Source organism: Aricia agestis, chromosome 1 (assembly GCF_905147365.1).
Source record: "Aricia agestis chromosome 1, ilAriAges1.1, whole genome shotgun sequence".
In the NCBI taxonomy this organism is placed as follows: Eukaryota; Metazoa; Arthropoda; class Insecta; order Lepidoptera; family Lycaenidae; genus Aricia; species Aricia agestis.
In genome coordinates, this window is record NC_056406.1 from 14,757,728 (window position 1) to 14,777,965 (window position 20,238).

At 35.9% G+C, this 20,238-nt stretch overlaps 2 protein-coding genes across 2 annotated transcripts in view; one reads left to right on the forward strand and one right to left on the reverse strand.

Moving 5' to 3' along the window:
- The window catches only part of LOC121740329 (mitoguardin), a 48,970-nt gene that overhangs the window by 11,268 nt on the left and 17,464 nt on the right, over positions 1–20,238 (forward strand). The window lies entirely within an intron of this gene.
- LOC121740342 (protein unzipped) overlaps positions 321–20,238 on the reverse strand; it is a 28,374-nt gene continuing 8,456 nt past the window's right edge. The window contains exons 2-3 of the mRNA XM_042133017.1: positions 3,407–3,617; positions 321–3,316 (exon numbers count right to left, since the gene is read on the reverse strand). Coding sequence (XP_041988951.1) covers positions 2,160–3,316; positions 3,407–3,608 — 1,359 coding nt within the window. The 5' untranslated portion in view covers positions 3,609–3,617 and the 3' untranslated portion in view covers positions 321–2,159. The remainder of the gene's footprint in view (positions 3,317–3,406; positions 3,618–20,238) is intronic.

Genomic DNA, 20,238 nt, shown 5'->3' on the forward strand with positions numbered 1-20,238 from the left:
TATCTATATATATATAAAACTCAAAGATGACTGACTGATTGATATAGTGATCTATCAACGCACAGCCCAAACCACTGGACGGATCGGGCTAAAATTTGGCATGCAGGTAGATGTTATGACGTAGGCATCCGCTAAGAAAGAATTTTGATAAATTCCAACCCCAAGGGGTTCAAATAGGGGATGAAAGTTTGTATATAATAATACTTCTTAACGCGAGCGAAGCCGCGGGCAAAAGCTCGTTATCTATAATAACCAAACTCACTAGGTGGTAACCTGTAAGAGGGGCTAGAGAGGAAATATTATACCTTCCTGTCATACAGCATACTTTAATCTTATGTTGAATGGATTCGGAAATGAGTAGGCACAGTTTAAGTTACACTTTAATAAAACTGAAATATAATAATTACATTGAACATCACAATAATGCTTTGCAAAGGATATTTAAAGGTCGAACAAGCTACTTCATTTGAACAACCGAATTTATTATTTAATACAGTGATTGAAATTTCAAGCGTAGTAAAAGCTTTTATATTGCCTCGAATGATTATTATTATTATACAAGTTAAATCCAATCGAACATTCATAATTTTAGCAATCTATACTTAGCAAAGTGAGATTGTTCCACAAGTAATAAGTTATACATCTTTTAAAATAATCTGGAATAAACATCTAATCTTACTCTACATCGTTAAACTAGGTGGGATAATAGATTTACAAATGAAATAAGAGGATTAGAACACAATATCCATAGTAAATACTGTAACATAATATAATATAACGCAGGAATTATACGGGAAGCTCGCAACATCATCTTGCCAAACTGATCCACAATGAAATGCAGGATTATACTTTTATACGGTATCGATGAGTTTCATTGTTGCGAAGCCATCGTATCATTCCATTTCCTATGCTAGTATAGAAAAAATATAGATCTTAAGGGCATCATAACATCTAAGGCGATCATGATTGCCCATACAAAAATATCATTCTTTTACATTCACAAACCACTAAGCATTTCAAACATCTAAATCTGTATTTAACATCTATTCTGATACTAATTTTATATTTGGCTATCTATGGATATATCTTATAGCGAGAGATATTGGACACGTTTAACTTCTACGATGGCTTGGAAATATACTGTTTTAGACACTTTTCGGATGAGATGAGATAATATATAATTAGTCTGTTATATTTGTCGTAGAACTTTAATGTACTTATAATGGCCTCTTCTTATCAAAGGAATAACGGGGTCGCATTTGTTTAGTTTTCGAAAAAAGAAATTGTTAAAAATAAAAAATCCTAAACACTAGCTGCAGATCAGGCTCACAAACTAACTTAAAAATAAATAAAAGGCGATCAAATATCATTACAAAATATTCTAATAGTAATATCATTAATTCTGGATTTAAACTCTTCAAAAGTATAACTAAATCAACAAAAACGAATTAAAATCTAAAATAGGACTACGAGGTACTGAAAAGTTTATTTTACAGATTATACTCCAGTTCATAAGGAAGAATGTCAATTATGAGAAAGTAGAACCAGAGATTCTTGTTTAAAATGATGAATGATGATTTGAATTGTTATCACATAATTATCAGATACATGTACCAGTCTTCACTATGTTATGAGATTCAATTTTCAAAATTTATAACAAATAATATTATCGTAACCGTGCTACTATTTTAGGCAAATTCATTATACTATTCTCATTTCGAAGAATATAAAAAAAAATATTAGCATATTAAATTATTTCTAGATGTAGATTGTTATTTTGAAAAATACTGAAACTGGGCAACATTATACGGTAACAGCGCCATACTTTATTACTTTAATATCGAATTATTATTATTAATAACAATACTTTCCTATTTTGATAAGGAAAGGAGTGGTCGCTGTGCGACCGATTCTTATCTACAATATACAATATCTATATACATCATGTGTTTTGGCTCCACATCTATACAATTGGAATGAAAGTATATAATAACAGGAATGTTAGTATTTACATTATTTGTTGAGAAACTTTTTAATTTTCTCATTGAATACTCAACAGAATGAAGCTATACGGCCATAACACATATTATAGTAACATTTAGCAACATTAATGTCATTTATTTTTATTTACAACAAAAATAGACGTAAACTGGTAATTTTTAACGTAAAAGTGCAATCAGGGGTACGCAAATAGTGTAAGACACGATTTTAATACTGGCGCTGTTTGGACCGTTGGGTTTGCTGCCGAGTCCGCCGACGACGGCGCGGTCGATATTGTCTTCTTTAGCGGGGGATTCTTTGACCACGTCCTCCTCACTGCTGTCCCCTAAAATATCATTGCTGTCCATTATCATTCCAACGTCGTTTGTTTCTACTACCGACGGCGGTGGAGGCTCCGGTGTGGTGGTGGTGGTTGTGGTCGTGGTGGTCGTAGTGGTCGTTGTAGTAGTCGGCACGAGTGTGTTGTTAACGGTGTAGTAAATTTCACCATAAATAGCCTCCACTTCCAGAGTGTTTTCGATCCGTTCTCCTCGCATTTGTCTCGACCTGACGTTATCCTCCTTGTAGAAGGTTTGCACCTTGGCGGTGTATTGTACATCTCTGTCGGTGTTGTTCCCTCTGAACGTGACATTGCAAGCGGTTCCCGGTTCGAGGTGTTTCTCCAACTTAAACAATTCTTTCTTTACCTCCATTATAGGATTAGCCCACTCTATTTGGTAAACGGTTCCGTCTACCATCTCTATGCTAGTATTCAACCCGGTAGCTATCCCGTGGCCGTGTCCCCAAGATAAAGTATAATTGAATTTGTATTCTATTTCAGTAGTCACGGTAGCGGCAACTTCCTCGTCGTTTCTTAGGACACGTTCCTCTAGTATTTGCGGATCAGCTTGTCTGACATGTTCAGTTGATAAATCCAACTCGACGTTATGCATTTTATAGCTGACCGGTTCAATTTCAACGAGGATCTCTCCTTGCTCTACACTGAGTTCATTATTTTTTTCATCGAACGTTATCAACTGTCCCACTGTACTTTCGTATATTATTCTCCCAATGTTGTGAGAGAATCCTTCCTCTGCTTTAACTCTGCCCACAAAAACGGAGTCCACCGAGGGGTCGACGACTACCGCAGCACTCGGTTTTGCATTAAATTTGTACCAGGGTTTCCATATTATAAGAGAAGCATTTTCTATGTTTTCCAGCACTTCGAAAACATTGTATGCCTTGGTTCCAGACACAGCACAGGAGGTATAATCCGGTCGAAGCTGTCCGAGTAGCATATCACCTTCGTGTCGGGCGCGACACAGGTATATGGGTCCTATAACAAGAGAAAAAGTTTGAGCTTCATCGTTGCAAATTCTATTAATGCAATAATTATTGTTTTATTATTTAAACAACAAAAAATTACCTTGTTGAGAATCGGCGCCGACGACGTAGTTGCTCATAGCTTCTTTCTTCATGTTAGCCCACTTCAGCGTGCTGGAAGTTACGACTTGTTTGAGTCGGGCATTGAACAGTCCCACCCCGGCATCGCCAAAAACTGATATCGCTAAAGTCGCCGTTAACAGTACCACCCACAATCCACTTGCACAGTTTCTCGTTAACGTCATCGTTGCGACCTGCGAACAATAGGAAAATAAAAATTAATATTTGTCCACTTATCACTTCACAGATGCTTCAATACATTCAACCTTTAGGTGCTCTTTCTTTTTTTAGATCGACAGCAGCTCGACTATAGTTTATCACAAATAACTATGAAGTATTTATGAGGTAAAGTTAGAAAGAACTAAATATAATTTAAAAAAATATGGCACGGGATTGAGTAAACAGGCTGCGGTGCATCCATCGCTTTGAAACTCAATTTTCCTGACTTAGTTACCGAAGCCATTTTCTGGGGGATGGGGATCGGGGAGGGTGTCAGTTTGTTACGAGAGCAGAGTTTCTATATCGTAGATACAATTTTGTTACGAACTTAACTGCAAATGAAAATTTACATCGAGTCTATTTTAGGAGAGTGATTCAAGTTTAAACATAAATTACATTATTGTTTGTTGTCGTTTTCAACTGTCGAGACTTAAATGTTATTAAAGTTGATTGATGTCGAGTTTCATTATTAATTGACTTTATTATCAGGTAATTGCGGGAACTATGTTTTTATTAAAGCTAGATATTATTCAATAATAATGAATTACACATTTTTTTTTGCGTTTGTTTACCGATTAATAGAATGCTAACATTGATTAGAAATCTTTGTACAAATAGATCGCATCGCTCGCAACGCAAGATCTATTAACATTGCTTATATTTGTTACGGGAGGGTGGACTCAGAGGCGCCTGGGAAATCGATCGAATGCACGAGCCAGCAACTGATGTCCACCGTGCACACTGCACAACCCACCGCACAAACGACTGATAAAATATATTTACTGAAACGCGTTCCTATTACAGGTTTCGAGCTGCGACTGAAAGTGAATCGTGAAACGAAACATGCGTCGTATAACGCATTTCGAGTTTTTATTAACTTTATGTAAAGAAAAGAGGTTTTCGATATCTCCCCCCCGTTATCGCTCGTAAATCAGGAGGGTAGGGTCCAGATCGAGATTCAGATTAAACTGATAGCAATGAAAAGTAAATATTTATTATTTTCAGTGTTTTCTATCCGGCAGACCTTATTTTTTAACAATAACTATGTAACCAAATTCAATACGTCCAAGTTGAAATAAAACCAATTTGAGTTTGTTTCGGCAATCTTCACCCGCATAATATGCAAATATAATTTAGATACGAAGGTTATCCAATGTATCGTATTTTTTATATTTGAGTTTGTTTTAAACCGGTTGTAAAGTGTAATGAATTCTAAGCTCAAGAATTGACAATGGATTAATATAAACTCGATACATAATCCGATCATTTGGCTGGTAGGTATTGGTAGCTATAATAAGATCCCATAACACCCAAAAGCTTAAGAGTTAGTTGAAATTGAAAAATCTGTAAATAATTATTTCTGTATCAGCATAATTCAGAACACTCTTTCTGTCATTGCACACAACGGCATGCAACGTTTTATGAAAATATATGAAATACTTGTCCCATTAAAAACGTTAAAATACGCAAATCGACAGTATGTGTAACAGTATTTGCATGAAGTGGATTGCATCAGTGCATCATAATTGCGAATGCATCCAGCCGGACCCATTGCGATTAATAACTGAATACGGAGTCGGGCTACTGCAGCCAGTGCGTGTGTTGATGTTGTGGAAACGTCGGAATTTATGACGTGACAACAAGTGCAATACCGACTGAATAATTAATACCATGTTTCACAATGTTTCAAACGAATAAAACGCTAACACGGGGACAAATTATAATTTGATGATATGATCTTTAGCCCCCTAACGGAGTTAACGTTAGCTAATTGAATCTATAAATCATTGTTAGTACCGCCACGAGTAGATTTAATTCAATTTAATAAGTTCAATTGTGGATTGACACGGCCCAGTTGGCTTGACACAAATCCGGATGCCCCATTCGTTCGGTATTCGATAACGAAATGATATATCGCCTCTAGGTCCGATCTCATTATACGATCCCGAATCCCGACCGAAGTGATCACTCTGGCAATAAACATGAGACCTCCTATACAAAACACTGTGAGGCCATGTATAAACTGCAATAAATAGTCCATAAAGTAGCAGGTTTATAACTCATCATTATGAATGTGTACACATAAATACACGAAATAGCCTCTAATGTAGTAAAACCAGTATTGACACAATTGTTGGGTGACATTGAATGTTATGAAGTCATGGCGTTGCGTAGGTGGACTCGTTATGAAAATTGAATGGGTAATGTATAAATGAAGTCCTTATAATCGGGACCTCCCGTAGTCACTTCCTATACGAAGAACCTAACCATATCATTTTACTTGCTAATGTGATAAGAAAATTAAAGAATATAAAGATGCTATTCATACATTTAAAGATGGACGTTAGTCCGTTACGTTTTATAAAGATTGCAATAAGCTTCATACAAAGTAGTAACATACTCTACACTTTAAGATATTAGGTTAAACGAGCAATTAAAATCACAAAATGATATGGAAATGACGTAATCTGAATACAATCTGAAATTAACATGGCTGTTACTCAATTAGAACGTCGAGGACCCCTATAACAGACCTAATGAAGTACCCAGACATTTTACACAAACATCGCCTCGCGCATTACAATACAATAGTCTCCTGTAGCGTCTGCTCTAGCGCCCAAAGTGACGAGGGGAAACACCACTTTCATTGAAACAAGGAAATCTCTCGTTTGAATCCTCCTCACTTGTTATGAACAATTGCCCGCTCGCTCACCACCTATAGCTGTAGATGTACGCCTCGAGCCACCTACATGCTTCAATGTTTACTTCCTGCATTTGAATATTACTATGATTTTTGTGCATTATAATTATGAGAATATTGCAGATTTAAACAGAATAAGTTGGCTAAGTTATGTGAGATTTTAGTTGAAGGTGAACTCGACTGACTAAACATATAATTCTTGTGTATATTTATTATTTAAATATTGTGTGTATTCAATATTTTATACAAGCAACTCGTGCACCTCTATGTTTAGTTTTGTTATTTTCTTTAAACTTAAATTTTCCGCAACTCGATTTGCGTGACCGTGTTACTGAAGGACACTGTATTAGCGTACATTATAAGTAATGCTAACGACATAACCATTAGGTAACCACTTTTTACTGTCGTAATACATTCAATGTCAATGTTAATTAATTTGCAGAACAAGTTAGTGGGTTGGGTTATTGTAGATAGTGGATACCACTTTAGGTAAATATTATGTAAATTATTTAAGGCAGTGGTGTTTATATGAGACGCAAATAGAAGATATTTTAGTTTTAAAAAAATCAGTACAAATAAACTGAAATTACACTTTCTCTACATTTTTTAACTAAAATCAAGTTCAAGTAAAATCATTTGAATTAGGTTCGTTATAACCTTAAATAAGTATTAAAAAGCTGAAGTGACGGGAAATAAAGAAACACTTAGTGGGGCACTCGAAAGTCGAATGCACAAGTAACAATGCACTCGAGAGGAAAGCTCGCTGAGGGACCAATCTAAATATAACGAGGGACTGATAAAGTGATTTATAACTCATTCTTCTCTTGATTTGCCACTTTATTTTATTTCGATTACTACAATACCCGGTTTGTTATAGTTGTAATAGGTCTCTTGAAAATTTCTCTATCACTCAGAGAACCTATTCTCAGTTTTAGCATGATAATATTTGGTGTCTATGGAACAAAATAATAATATTATTTTTGTTTAAATACGAGCAAAAGTTATTACTAAAGCACAATTACAACGAAGCAACGATGAAACGGTAGAATTTTTAGTATCTTTTTTCACCATTGATATTATAACATGTTTAAAATTTAAATCTGCTTACGCGCCTGTCTGCCAGTCTACATACCTAACTGGTTATATGTGTATTAATATTTTAGGCTTGGTTCGTACCTAAACATGTTAAGGTCGTAACATATTAAGCACTAGCGTGTAATTGCGACAAAGACCTTGAAATTCAACTTTCGTGATTCGCGTTTACACAGTTGCTATAGAATATTACATAATTTTCCATAAAACTAGACTAGGCATTTTAATTGTATAATTAATATACAGCTTGGCAATTATAAACGTCGCGAGGCGGTACCGTAAAGGAAAATCATCGGGTTATTAAGACCAAGTAAGAACTTCATAGGAAATCTGAATGTCTAACAAATATTTTGTAATAGTTTCTGATGCCTTATACGTTACTAACACCATTTTAATGCTTGTATACAGGTATTTTAGTCGATTACTTTCATAGTATTCCAATTTACGTTTCCGTCGAACTAAATCTAAATTCTAATCATAAAAGTTAAGCGTTACACTTTACGTAGAGTATTATAAGAGGGTTCATCATCACAAGTTGGTGTAAATATAGTATTCACTATGAATACGCAAACATCTTTATTAAAATTTTCTGATTTTATAATCTAAAGGTGCGCTTTGTCTTTCATAATAAAAAGCTCTACAGATATGAGATTGTTAATAAGGTCGCGGTCGTCGTCGTTATAAGTACGCTGGCGCCTGCTATTCTGCTACTTATTTTCTCTGCTGAATTGTTTGTTATTAGGTAACGGTACACGTTATTAAGGTAATAGTACTTAACCGTTATGAGAGAGATACACTTTTTGATTAGGTCGTTCATACTGTACATGTGGGTTGTGGGCACATTTGTTTCACGGAATTAAGTTATGTACCTAGATTAGTATTCTATGCTCAGCTCTACAATTTCGTATATACGGCGTAATAGTTACCATGCTTATAGGAAACGTTGGTTTGTCGGTAATATGAAAAAACTATCCCTAAAAATAACTACAAATTAATGCAAATTAATAATAAACATTGTAATTTATGGCCACATTTGAGTATAATGTACAATATGAATATTAATTAAAGTTATCTCCCCTATCGAATGCGAGTGTAGCGAGCGCCGGTGTGAACTGGACGCGTATTTTCCGTTAGTTAAGCCCATAGGAGTCATAAACGGTACTGCACTGTGACAATGGTGTCCGGTAGGCTGCGCGCCGCGCGGACGCTCATTTTTTGTGCTGGTGCAAATTGCTTCCCGGGGACAGTGACGGACATGCACCGATGACCATATATCATATTAATTGTTCCATTGTTAGTTTTTCTCATTCACAGTTCACATTTGATCCATCTATATCCGACATAAATATCACGCAAGAACCAGGGGAAATTTTGCATACAATAATAATAATTACAACGTGTCCCGGATACGAATTACTAGGGCAGTGGTGTGACCTTATCGGGGATCAAGCAAAACCTATGCATATGGCGTCGTAAGCCGGTAGTAGAGCAGTTGAGCGTAAACCAGCTGATAGCGTGGGAACGCCGCCATATATGAAAACTTGTATTGTTGATAACAGAAAACCGGCGTAATGTCATAATAATTGGTCATCCACTCTAATTCCACAAAATACGACTCACGTAATTGTGTAACGGTAGCTGAATACAGAGCACGCGGCGATAAACCTGTATCATATAGTGTACATTTAAGACAATTCGTAAAACGTATAAAAATGTACCAGATCTTGGAATACAAAAAGTTGTTATCATACTAAGAAATCTAGAAATAGATAAGACAAAGTAACTGTACAAAATACTTTTTACTTACAAAGCTTGAGTAAAGTTAAAGATATTATGTCCTATTATAATATGTACTTATGTTCTTCATACAATATGCAATAAAGCATAGACAGGCTCTGAAACCTAAAACAAAAGGATGCGGGCGCTTCTGGCATCTGTCTGGCTCCCATATTTGTGAGTCTTGTTTGATGAATTAATTAAATGACCGGCCAATGATGACCAATTCGGATCCCTCGAATTGTTTATCCTTGTCGTTGACGAGATAGATCTTCTTCGAGGTCTCGAAATGGTCACAGGTTTGTTTACAATTCAACTATGATGCTTAAGACATTAGTTATAGATAACAGTTAAATGAGAAGACATTATATTTGAAAGTAATATTTATATTGACGTGATTTCATGACCACAAACATGCTTAAGCGAAAAGTAACAAACAATAAATTATTTATAAGTGCACATAAAAATAACGTTGCTGTAAAAATTAATATCTCGTGGAACATTACTGTGCGTTTGTGTCATAAACAGTAACCGCGACGCGTGACGATGTCGGGAGATTTGCAGGATAAAATGGTATGGCATTCATACGTTCATTTCCGTTTCGAGAGTATTACTAAAAATACAATTGTATAGCATTTCGAAAGCGATTACAAAACGATTTAAACATTTTCAATTGAGTCAATGACCCTGTTACAAGTACGGGAAAATGCAAACGTCAATAATGGCGAGACAATACAAGACGATAAATCAAGCGGCACGGGACTAATTAGCACTAGCGAAGAAGCGAACGAGGCATCTGGTAATGTCGCACCTGGTTAATGGACGTTCGACAAGCTCCATTGCGTAGCAATTCGAAAGGAATCATTATTGCTGGTATCGATTCCGATTAACATTATTAACTTACTTAACAATGTAACAAATATCTCAGTAGTTATTAAGAACATGTACATTATATGGACATCTACAAAAGTAGTTCGCTATGGTTCGGATCATATTCAAAAATTAAAATTTCCGATAAGGAAAATCGGAATCAAATCGACAATATCACTGTCATACAAGGTGTTACGTGATAAAATGCACTTAAGGCGGATGCCAGAATGGAGGATGACAATCTGGGGCTCCCCACGATTTGCGACAACGAGCTGCAAGGTCGTCGTCTGATTGTCGATAATAGTGGCACTTATGATAGCGACGGCACATCGCCTCACTTATACCCGAGTATTTATCATTTCATATTTTTCTGACATCCTTGCCTTGAACGTACGCGACTTTCTCAGGATTTTATGTTATGTCATCTTTACTTTTGGTGTTTCGAGAACTTTTATCAAATTTAATTCATACACAAATATGAAACATAAGTAATAGACAGAATGAGGCTTTAATGTTATTCTGAAATTCGTTAAGCAGTTTAAGTTATTCGAAATTGTAATGGGGAATGGAATGTAGATATTTTTTGGTACCACTTCATTGTTATGATAATCGACTCTATTAATAAATGTGTACATAATATAATATAGGATTCACAATCATTCTAGTTATTAGATTAATATATTATATACAGTATTAGGCATAAAGGCGACTGCTTCGTCCTTGTCCTTGTTGTTGGACATACGAAACCGTAAAAACTAGAATGAATTCATCCGGTAAGACATAAGGTTGTTATTGTAATAGCTGACCGACTGGACGTTGTTTTTCATCCTTGCTCCTGTCAGGACACACGCGTGACGCCAGCTCTCGTAGGCCAGTTGTGAAATAGTTTATTTTTAGTTTGCTGACGACATGCACTAAGTATTCCATTGAATCCTTTACTTGCTTATTTCAATTGCATATAAAATTAGATCAACATACATAACAAAATATAGAGCAATTGAATCTATATTTTGGTGGTCAATTTTGTGTCTACCATTTAAACATTACGTTATTTAATATTCAAGTAAACTTTTTTTCCACTTTCGACCTCAAAAATATTGCTGCTTTAGAAGTACTCAGACTTAAGAGCCGGCGGAGAAAATTCAATGAAGCTATTTTAATTTATCCGTACACTACTCTGTAATTAAACGATCTTAAGTAATGGAGGGTCCTCTTGTCTTAAAAGCTTTTAAATTTTTAATGTATACATTTTTCTATTAGTTTTCTACTAAGCGATTGATTCATACTGATAATAATATTTATTATAAATTAAATTATTGTTATCGTCAAAAAGTGTTATTCATGTAGTTTAAATTAATTACTGTAAATCTTCGATAACTTAAGGACAACGAAATTCTGTTAATGAATCTGAATAGCTAAAGATCTATTTAAAATGCATTTCTACTTCCAAGTTATTATAGTGCCAACTGGCTACAGTGACTCCTTGAACTAGTGACATCAGTGTCCTTGTGAATCTACTCGCCAGAATCGTTTTCCAGTTACGCAATTATTAATCTTATATCTACCAGAAGAGGATGCGTTGCCAAATCGTTTATTGCGATAACAGTCATTATGATATAATGCTCTCGGTTCAGTCAATTGAGGAGATAGAGATAGAACTTCCGGTAGCCCTAACTTTTCTCCGGTGCTAGCGGGCGAACTGCAAGAAAGTAGTGCATAATTTTATGTTCCACTAGGAAGAGAAAGTAATCTATTTAAAGATGCTTTTAATTAATGATTGAGTGCACTCGATTGTAATAAAACTGAGGATTGCAGCTGCCCTACATGTCTCGAGTGTAATAGGTCCAGGCTTTTAATATACTCTAGTTGTTCTAAATTAGTTGCAGGCTAATTTTATCTAAGCTTGATGCAACGTACTGTGACGCTACTCTTTGGTGTGTCACCACTCATCACTCATGTCAATTATGCAGGGACTTTCATCTTTCATCAGACTTGTCTCACAAAAGTTCAGCTTTAATGAAGTTATAGAAGGTATTATTATCGCGTTATCATGTACAGCATCAAATAATTAACGAGATTGCTAAAATTTAATATAGTGCACGTTGAAATTGTATTCACAACCAGGTTGTGGCTATTATGAATAATATGCATAATGAAGTGTAAACCGCACTTGGTTTATCGGGGTTCCCATTTTCCACCGCATTGTATGTATGTTCAGCATTAATATGCTCACTTTCAGAGATTTAACTACAATACTTTAATTTTATTATAAAAATCTTATATTATTTATTGTTTCTGGTGCAAATTTCTGTCATAGTTTTCCGCTACTGATAACTAAACCATTTTAAACAACGTACAGTCATATTATGTTTACAAATCAATGCTTAATTTTTATCAGTGTCAATGTCAGTAGTTCACTTATTTTATATTGATATCATGTTATTAACGATTTCCGTATATTTTAGCATTCCGTTCAATTCATTCGTCATCCTATCCAAAAACAGAACCAACTTGTACATAAAATGAACCATTCACGCCGCTTAATTTAACACCTTTTATGTCATTAAGGGATTTGTTTTTGTGCACCTGTAATTGGAATGTTTTGAATACGTAATGTTTTTGTCTTTTAATCTTTTAACACCTTGAATACCTTTACGCGGTTTTTACTTGTAGCTAAAATGTTCTAAAAAGGTTATGTTTTTTGAGGTTGGTAGTTATTATCGGTTGTTTTGTCGCGTTGCAGTGGTGATAATGCAGTCGTTATGCAGCGGTGGGTCGGCCTTCGCCACGGCAACGGACCCATTGTGAACCGCCACAATGAACACTTAGAAACTGGATATCGACGTCTTTGTACACAACTCCACTTTTATAACAATTGACTTATTAATTGATGGTAGTGTTACAAAATCCACTACGTGCTAGTATTTCATTATCATAGTTCATTGTTCGTCGTGAATCAACAATGGAATAGAAAAAAATTAATGGTTTTTCTCTAAATGCTACATTAAACATATTTTAAGTGTCTTAACGGTCTTAAGTCTTAACAATGAAAAGCTTTAAATTTTTTAATAGTTTTGAACCTTTTGGCATTACTAATTGTAACCTTTTCTAAATTCATCAATATAATTATTTCATTAATGTAATAAAAATGTCCCCTCTTTACACTAATAATAATAGACACCAGCAAAAATAACAATATGTGCTCATTTGGGGTTCTCATCTAAAATCCCAAATCGTTCAATTATCCATAAAATCACACATGGATGCGGCCAGCAGCCGGCAGCAGGGGAATGCGATTAGAGGTGGAGTCGCAAGCTGACAGGGGTTGAAAAACAAAAGAGCCGCATAACATGTCTGGTGAATCGATCTATAACTATGTATCTACCTATGATTGCGCTACAATAAAAGGTATTCTCATAAAAGTAATTAGTTTATCAAAAGTTAAAGCAAATACAAGAAACAAAAATTTAAATAGGTATTTAACCTCACCCACAACTTTAGAAACAAAAATTTTAATAGGTATTTAACCCCACCTACAACTTCAGACTGTAGTCTAAAGTTATAGGTGTGGTTAAATACCTTTTAGTTTAGAAATTGCAAGTAATGAATTTCACGTGATTCCTGCCACAGGGAATTGGAGGAAAACTTTACTTCCATTGGACCGAATTTGCCCTAATTTAATAACGTTTAAGCTTTTGGCACATGATTTGATTGCTAAAAAGAAGTGCCGGGGGTACCTCCTCTGGTAGGCCGTAAAGAGGTTGGGGCGCAAACGACTTAGTTCCTCCGTTGCCATGGTAACGCCCCGCACGTGGCCCGCTTCCTCTTCGCCGACTCCAAATTAGCGCACTTGAGCATTCCGAATTACACGCCTCTTTGATTCCGTAATATGATAAAACAACGGATTATGTTGTTAATTGTTAATATTATCGAGATTTTTAATTTCTTGTTAATGCCTTCAAGGGTTATAATTAACTCCGCTTATTTATAAGACTTATAAGTGAGCGGAATTATATTTCCGATTTCAGTAAGTATTTCAAAATCAATCAATGCTTTTGGGTTGCAATTTTCTAATATAAATTGTTAACAACGATATCATCTGCAACGATATCATCATATGGAAACTATTGTTACCCCAATTCAATTGTCGATTGTATTTTAAAATTCGTTAAAATCTTGCAAATGCATAAAATGGAAAGTAGAGTTCGTTTATTTTCATTATTAACGTCAAGAGCAAACTTTGCATTTCAGTGATGTCATACAGGGGAGTAATAAAAACGGAGGAGGGGCGAATTGCAATCGATACGGGGTACATTACGTATTTATTGCGCCCAGAGTTTGGTTTCGTGGGGAACAATTACATGATTTCATCGCAATAATTGATGACAAATTGGAATTTAATTTCTTTATTATTATGATTTACCTTACTTTTAGTCTGTACAGTACTACGAGTTATACGTGTTACAAAGTCAACGTAACACTTAACTGATAGAAACAAGTAACTTTTGCCATCACCTGGTCATTTAACTGCAAAACGTGCTCAGATGAAATCGTGTGATATATTTTCATGTTAGTGATGTGCGAGTCATGCTGTCTTTTGTACCGAATTTTATAATTTATATTCACGATTTATATTTTATACCATACATGTAGGTACATATTTGAAAACCCACCAACCGCCGGTAACCGCAAGGGGCATTAATATTTCATTCGCATCATTTGCTAAAACACAAGTGTGTATTAACTAAGCGAATTCATAGAACGGTCTCGACCGTGAGGCTCGAATGAAATGGAACCACCGATACTGTGATTAAATCAAACGATCTGCGAGGAACGTAGTGTCGGTGTGTTTTGCTTTATATCGCTAATCCGTAACCACCAGCGTGCTTAATATCAAACGACTAGAAGATTATGCTCCATTGGATGTTTATCTTTCGGATTAAGTATAGCGAACATCTGTCATCCAGAACGTAAGGCGAAATAATTGCGAGGCTAATGACACTGCTCCTAATCACTCCGAGTGATGCGAGATATTTTCGCCACGTCGATTCTAACAGCAAAGCTTTAGTATATTTTCTCGTTCCAGCGTTGCGCAAATGGTTTAAGCTTTTTAAACACTCCAAGGTTGAAATGTCGAAATTGTTGAAATACATGAGAGGACGAAGCGACTCGCCCTAATAGAAGTGAAGGATCAAAAACCTCGCGCTAAATGCCTCAATTTGAGCGAGTATACTGAGCAGATAATAAATAATGCACAATAATGAGGAGTAAGTGTCGTAGCACTCCTGGCGCCGAGCTCCAGCCCTCGTCGGCCCTCGCGCCTGTAGCTGGGCGGTAATTACTCCCGCCCAACTTCACCGAACAACTGCGGCAATAAACACCGTAATATCGCACTAATTAACTTCCTAACCCGAGAATGCTTGATGACAAACTTTAACATCACGAACCATTATGGATGAGTTCTTCGAAATGTGGAAACATTTTGATGGACTTTGCAATGGTCGTGTCAGCAAATAAATAGGGTAAATGCTGGTTAAATTGGTTTTAGTTTTAAAATAATAAAAACAAGGTTACATCGTATGAATATATTATATAGTATTTGTATTGGCTTATATTCCATGCTAATTTTGGCATCTGCATTTGTAAAGAATTCTTGAATTGTAAAGTTTAAGGATATCTAATAGCAATTTGCACAGTGTTTGCTATCGGTAGAATTTTCAAATTAGCACAAAACACAACGATAAGGCTGACGTTTAAAGAAATTGTGGCGATGGAAACAAAGACCGTGTATGTAATAAACTTGGGTGATTGGTATTGTAAAAATTTAATAGTTTTACGGAATATATTTCATCCTTGAGTAGTATTAAATTCGATACAGAAGTTTAACCATGTAAATAATAAATTAAGGCTAGAGAAACTGGAATTCGACAAGCTTGAAATGGCGAAAGCAATATTAAAATCATAATTGTATGAATCACTGGGATATTATCAATAAACTGCTACCTTGAAGTTGTATCCAGATAAATGACGTCATTTTTACTCACTACACAGTGATTCATCTAGGGTTAGAAAACCTCTAGATCGATCCAATCACATAAACATTCAGCTTTACTACGCCGATTATATAATCTTATACGAGTGTATGACTGGTAAACCCACTAAGGGTAAACCAGTTGCCATATAAGTTCCTGTATCTACCTATATTGAGTGTAGCAAAAAAGAGTGCAATTTCAACGATAGCGGCTCGGTTTCGTGAGGGCAGGTCGACGAACGCGATTGTGATGACGCATCCGTCACCATTGCATCTTCACTCGCAAAAAGGTTCACGCATGCGAGAAAAAATAACTCAGCCATTTCGTCTCGACTCGTAATTCTCCCATGTTGCGAATGTAATTTTGAACGTCTGTTATAATGTAATCGATCATCAGAAAATTTTACACCCGTCAGAGCGGGTATGGATTTTACAACAAAACAACTGTTCCCGAGGGAATCGTTGCAGTTGTATTGTGCTACGGCTATCCGTCTAAGCAGGAAATATATATAAAAAGACAATGAGTAGGCGTATTATAATAAAATGCCGTTAGATATGGAGCCGGCATGAACTTTATTAACACTCTAAAACATATTAAATTTTGTCGCGATCATTAATTTCTAAGGAGATACCCTAGAGATTATGAGTCTTACGACTATGTAGGTCTCGTGATTTGTGATAGCGTGACATTCAATTATAACCCACTAGCTATAATTAGTCAATACGGCCAGTACCTTTGATAATAAAACAATGCATACTGAATATTCATATATTCCGGCATAACGGGATACGTACGAGAATGTCATTTTCCATCGGGAATATTTGCGTTTCGATATGCACGGGTAAATATTCCATATTCCCATCCACACGACACTTTACGAGAATGTGTTGGTGGAGATAATGAAATTCCTGTTATACAACTACTTAAAGGGGTATCATTTCTTTATTTATTTATTTGTTTGAAGTTATTTGTTTCTGTAAATACTACATTAAGAGCAATTTTTTCGTATTTAGCTGCACTATCTTTAGTCTCTATCTTAATAATCTCCGCAAATATACTACTATTTTACAATCAAGTTACCACATTTGAAGCTTTTTATTCATCGATTACTTTGAGTTTGTTTTTATCCGACTGGAAATGTTAAGTGCCACTAGAAGATATCACTGTAATGAAGTAGTTGCATAAACTTTGATTATGCACTTGCCAGGATTATCGCTATCGTGAATAGGGTTTATGCAATTCAATCGCTAATATTTTGCGTAATTCGAAATGGTTGATTGGCGGAGCATGCAGTAACGGCAGCATACCCGCCGCCCGCCGGTCACACGACACTCCGAAAGTCAATGTAATCAATATGTGTCTTCAGGTTTCTATTACCTCTCACATTAATCACTAGCTCTCATTTTGATTTACTACCGTATTCTGGCTTGGAAATAATTAATCAAAGAACAACGTAAAAAGCACAACCGATACAACTAAATAATTTTTCGATGAGTCATGGTTTGGATGCTTGTCTCTATAATTCTGCGGTTTGGCCACGTTTCGCGATTCGGTGACTTATTTGTGGTTACAACAATTACTGCGGTTTTTGCTATTTATCAACAAAGTATGCTATTTACGGAAGGAGGTTCCATTTAATATTAATGATTTACTGGCAAATATGAGTCAAAATAGCACAAAGTAGTGTCGACGATCGCAGATGTTTGTGCCTGTCTGATGAGTCAGGAGGGCACTCCGGCTGAGCTGCGCGGCTCTCGCTGTTACCGCAGTCAAGTGCTTGTTAAACTCAACACGTCTCTTCTGAAGATGTCTCCTTAGTACCTACATTTCCTCCTATGCCTACTTATGGGCTAGTCTTAGCACGTCTAAGACATTCTGCATGAAATAAAAGAAATATAGTTTCTTCTTGCAGTTTTGTCTTAATATTTTCTGTTCTTGTCCAGAATATAATATGAAATAAGTTATTTCTTAGATTTTTGATTTTTTGTCTTGTCGAAGGTCATATTAGAAGTTAAATTCTCGTTAGGCCCTTCAAAAGTATGTATTTAAAAACAAATAAAATGGTTTCGACATTAGAATCATTAATGTTACATTGTAGATATTTCGTAGATATGCAATTATGTATCATGCGCGGTCCGAAGGGGTCACAGGGGACATGACCCCCCCCCCTCCCCCCCCAAATCTAAGGTCAAATTGTAAACGCACAAAATCTTGCCAAATAATAAAAAGGAAATTTCTAGTTATCCTATAACAGCGATATTTTTTGTGTCACCCCCCTCCAAAACTTGAGGCTGCGACCGCGCCTGTTATGTATGAACTTATTTATAAAATAAATGAACATGAATATAGATTATAGGTATTGCGGTAAAACAAAGTATTTGCAAGGTTGTGTGCAGACTGCAGTATTAAAACTGTGTCCAATATTTTAGAGTGAACTTATGGCATTCGTGTCTAGAATATCGAATGGGCCATTTAGTGATTGGCATTCTTTTAGCCGAGCACCTGCAGCCGGACCTACGTACGCGGTACGAGGTTTGTTTGTACTCGTGTTGTTGGAGTGTTTGAGAATATGAATTTTTTGTTTGCTCAACAAACCTCTCCATACCCGAGAATATGTCTGCGTAATGCAGTTGTTTTGTTTGAGTATTACGTTTGAGAGTTGTCCTATTGTAATCTTCTCGTTTTAGCGGTTTTATGGACTTTTAACTGTTTTTTTTTAACTAGCCTAACTATAAATGGTAATGAAAATCATTCTTCTAATTTTTCTCGCTAATTTGTTTTTTTAATTTCCACCATGTATTCGATTTGCTCGGCTTTGAGATTTTAGATTAAGTTTGTAGGAGTATTGATATCTGTTATTTTCAGATAGATAATAAACTTCGCCTTATAGGGCTCAATCGAGGCCTTATAAGACTCGCTCACTTCTCAGTAATTAATTAATTTAAACAGAATGCCCTGCCAAAACTATTACGATCCTATAACTAAACAACACGTGCAATGTTCTTAATTCGTGACTTGCTGTAATAATAGGGTGGCGTGTACGGTGTGTATTCTTAGCACGTTCATCACAAATTATAGCATGCGGCTTTTAATATGTATGTCCTTATTTAAATTATCGCTAAACTCGTTTATGTTGCAAATTATTTATGTTCGCCTATTGACTGACTTCTGCAGTACCACATATAATTTAAGAGATTGCCCGTTGCCGACATCCGCGTCCTTCAGGTGCAGTTTATAATATAAAGAGAAACTTAGCTGCAAGTTACAACGCACTCATTTATATAATATACGTTGGCAGCCCGTAATTTATAGGACTGGAGCCGTACGTCAAATTTCAACTTTATAAAGATATTTTAATCGATTACTTTCGTGGCAGAGCGGCCATGACTCCAAATCGGGTACCGTTAGATGCACCGACTGATGCTCGACGCCGGAGACCGGGTACCGAGCTCCAACCATAAATCGACCTTTGTGATTTCTTTGTGTGTCGAAATTGTTAGCGCGACTGCGACTTTCTTGTTAAAACGTACATATCGTGCTCGAACCAAATTTGACAATACATAATACACGACAAAGAGTGCCATATAAAACTTCTCTAGCTTAGATCTTTTTATCTTTTGATTCTAGCTGAAAACCAAATTTTACGCATAAATGAACCCGATTTAAATACGCAAGTCAGTTTCCATTCACCGCATGACAGGTTGACGGTAGATCCCGGGAAACTGTAACTACTTATCGACAGCTAACGGCAGAGTTTGCTCGTTCACAATTAGTGTCTCGTACCGTTAGTGCTTCATTGTTGGGTTCGCCACGCTACGTTAGCCTGGCAGCCCGGAGAGATATTATATTCATAACTGGAGTTACTTCAAACCCCGTGTTAATTATAGCTATGCCATCACCGCTGATATATGCCTCTTGAACTTTGCCTTTTTGATAATTCGCGAAATATTTATAGTCTCCATATCTTACCACACGCCTCCGTGTTTATAGTTCCTAGTTCCCCAAGAATTATCTAATGAGGCGACCTCGGAGGCATCTCATCACTTATAAATTGTGTAATTATACAAATTAATATTATAGTTATTATCTCGGCGGCATTTACTATTCGATCGGTTTTGTAGTATG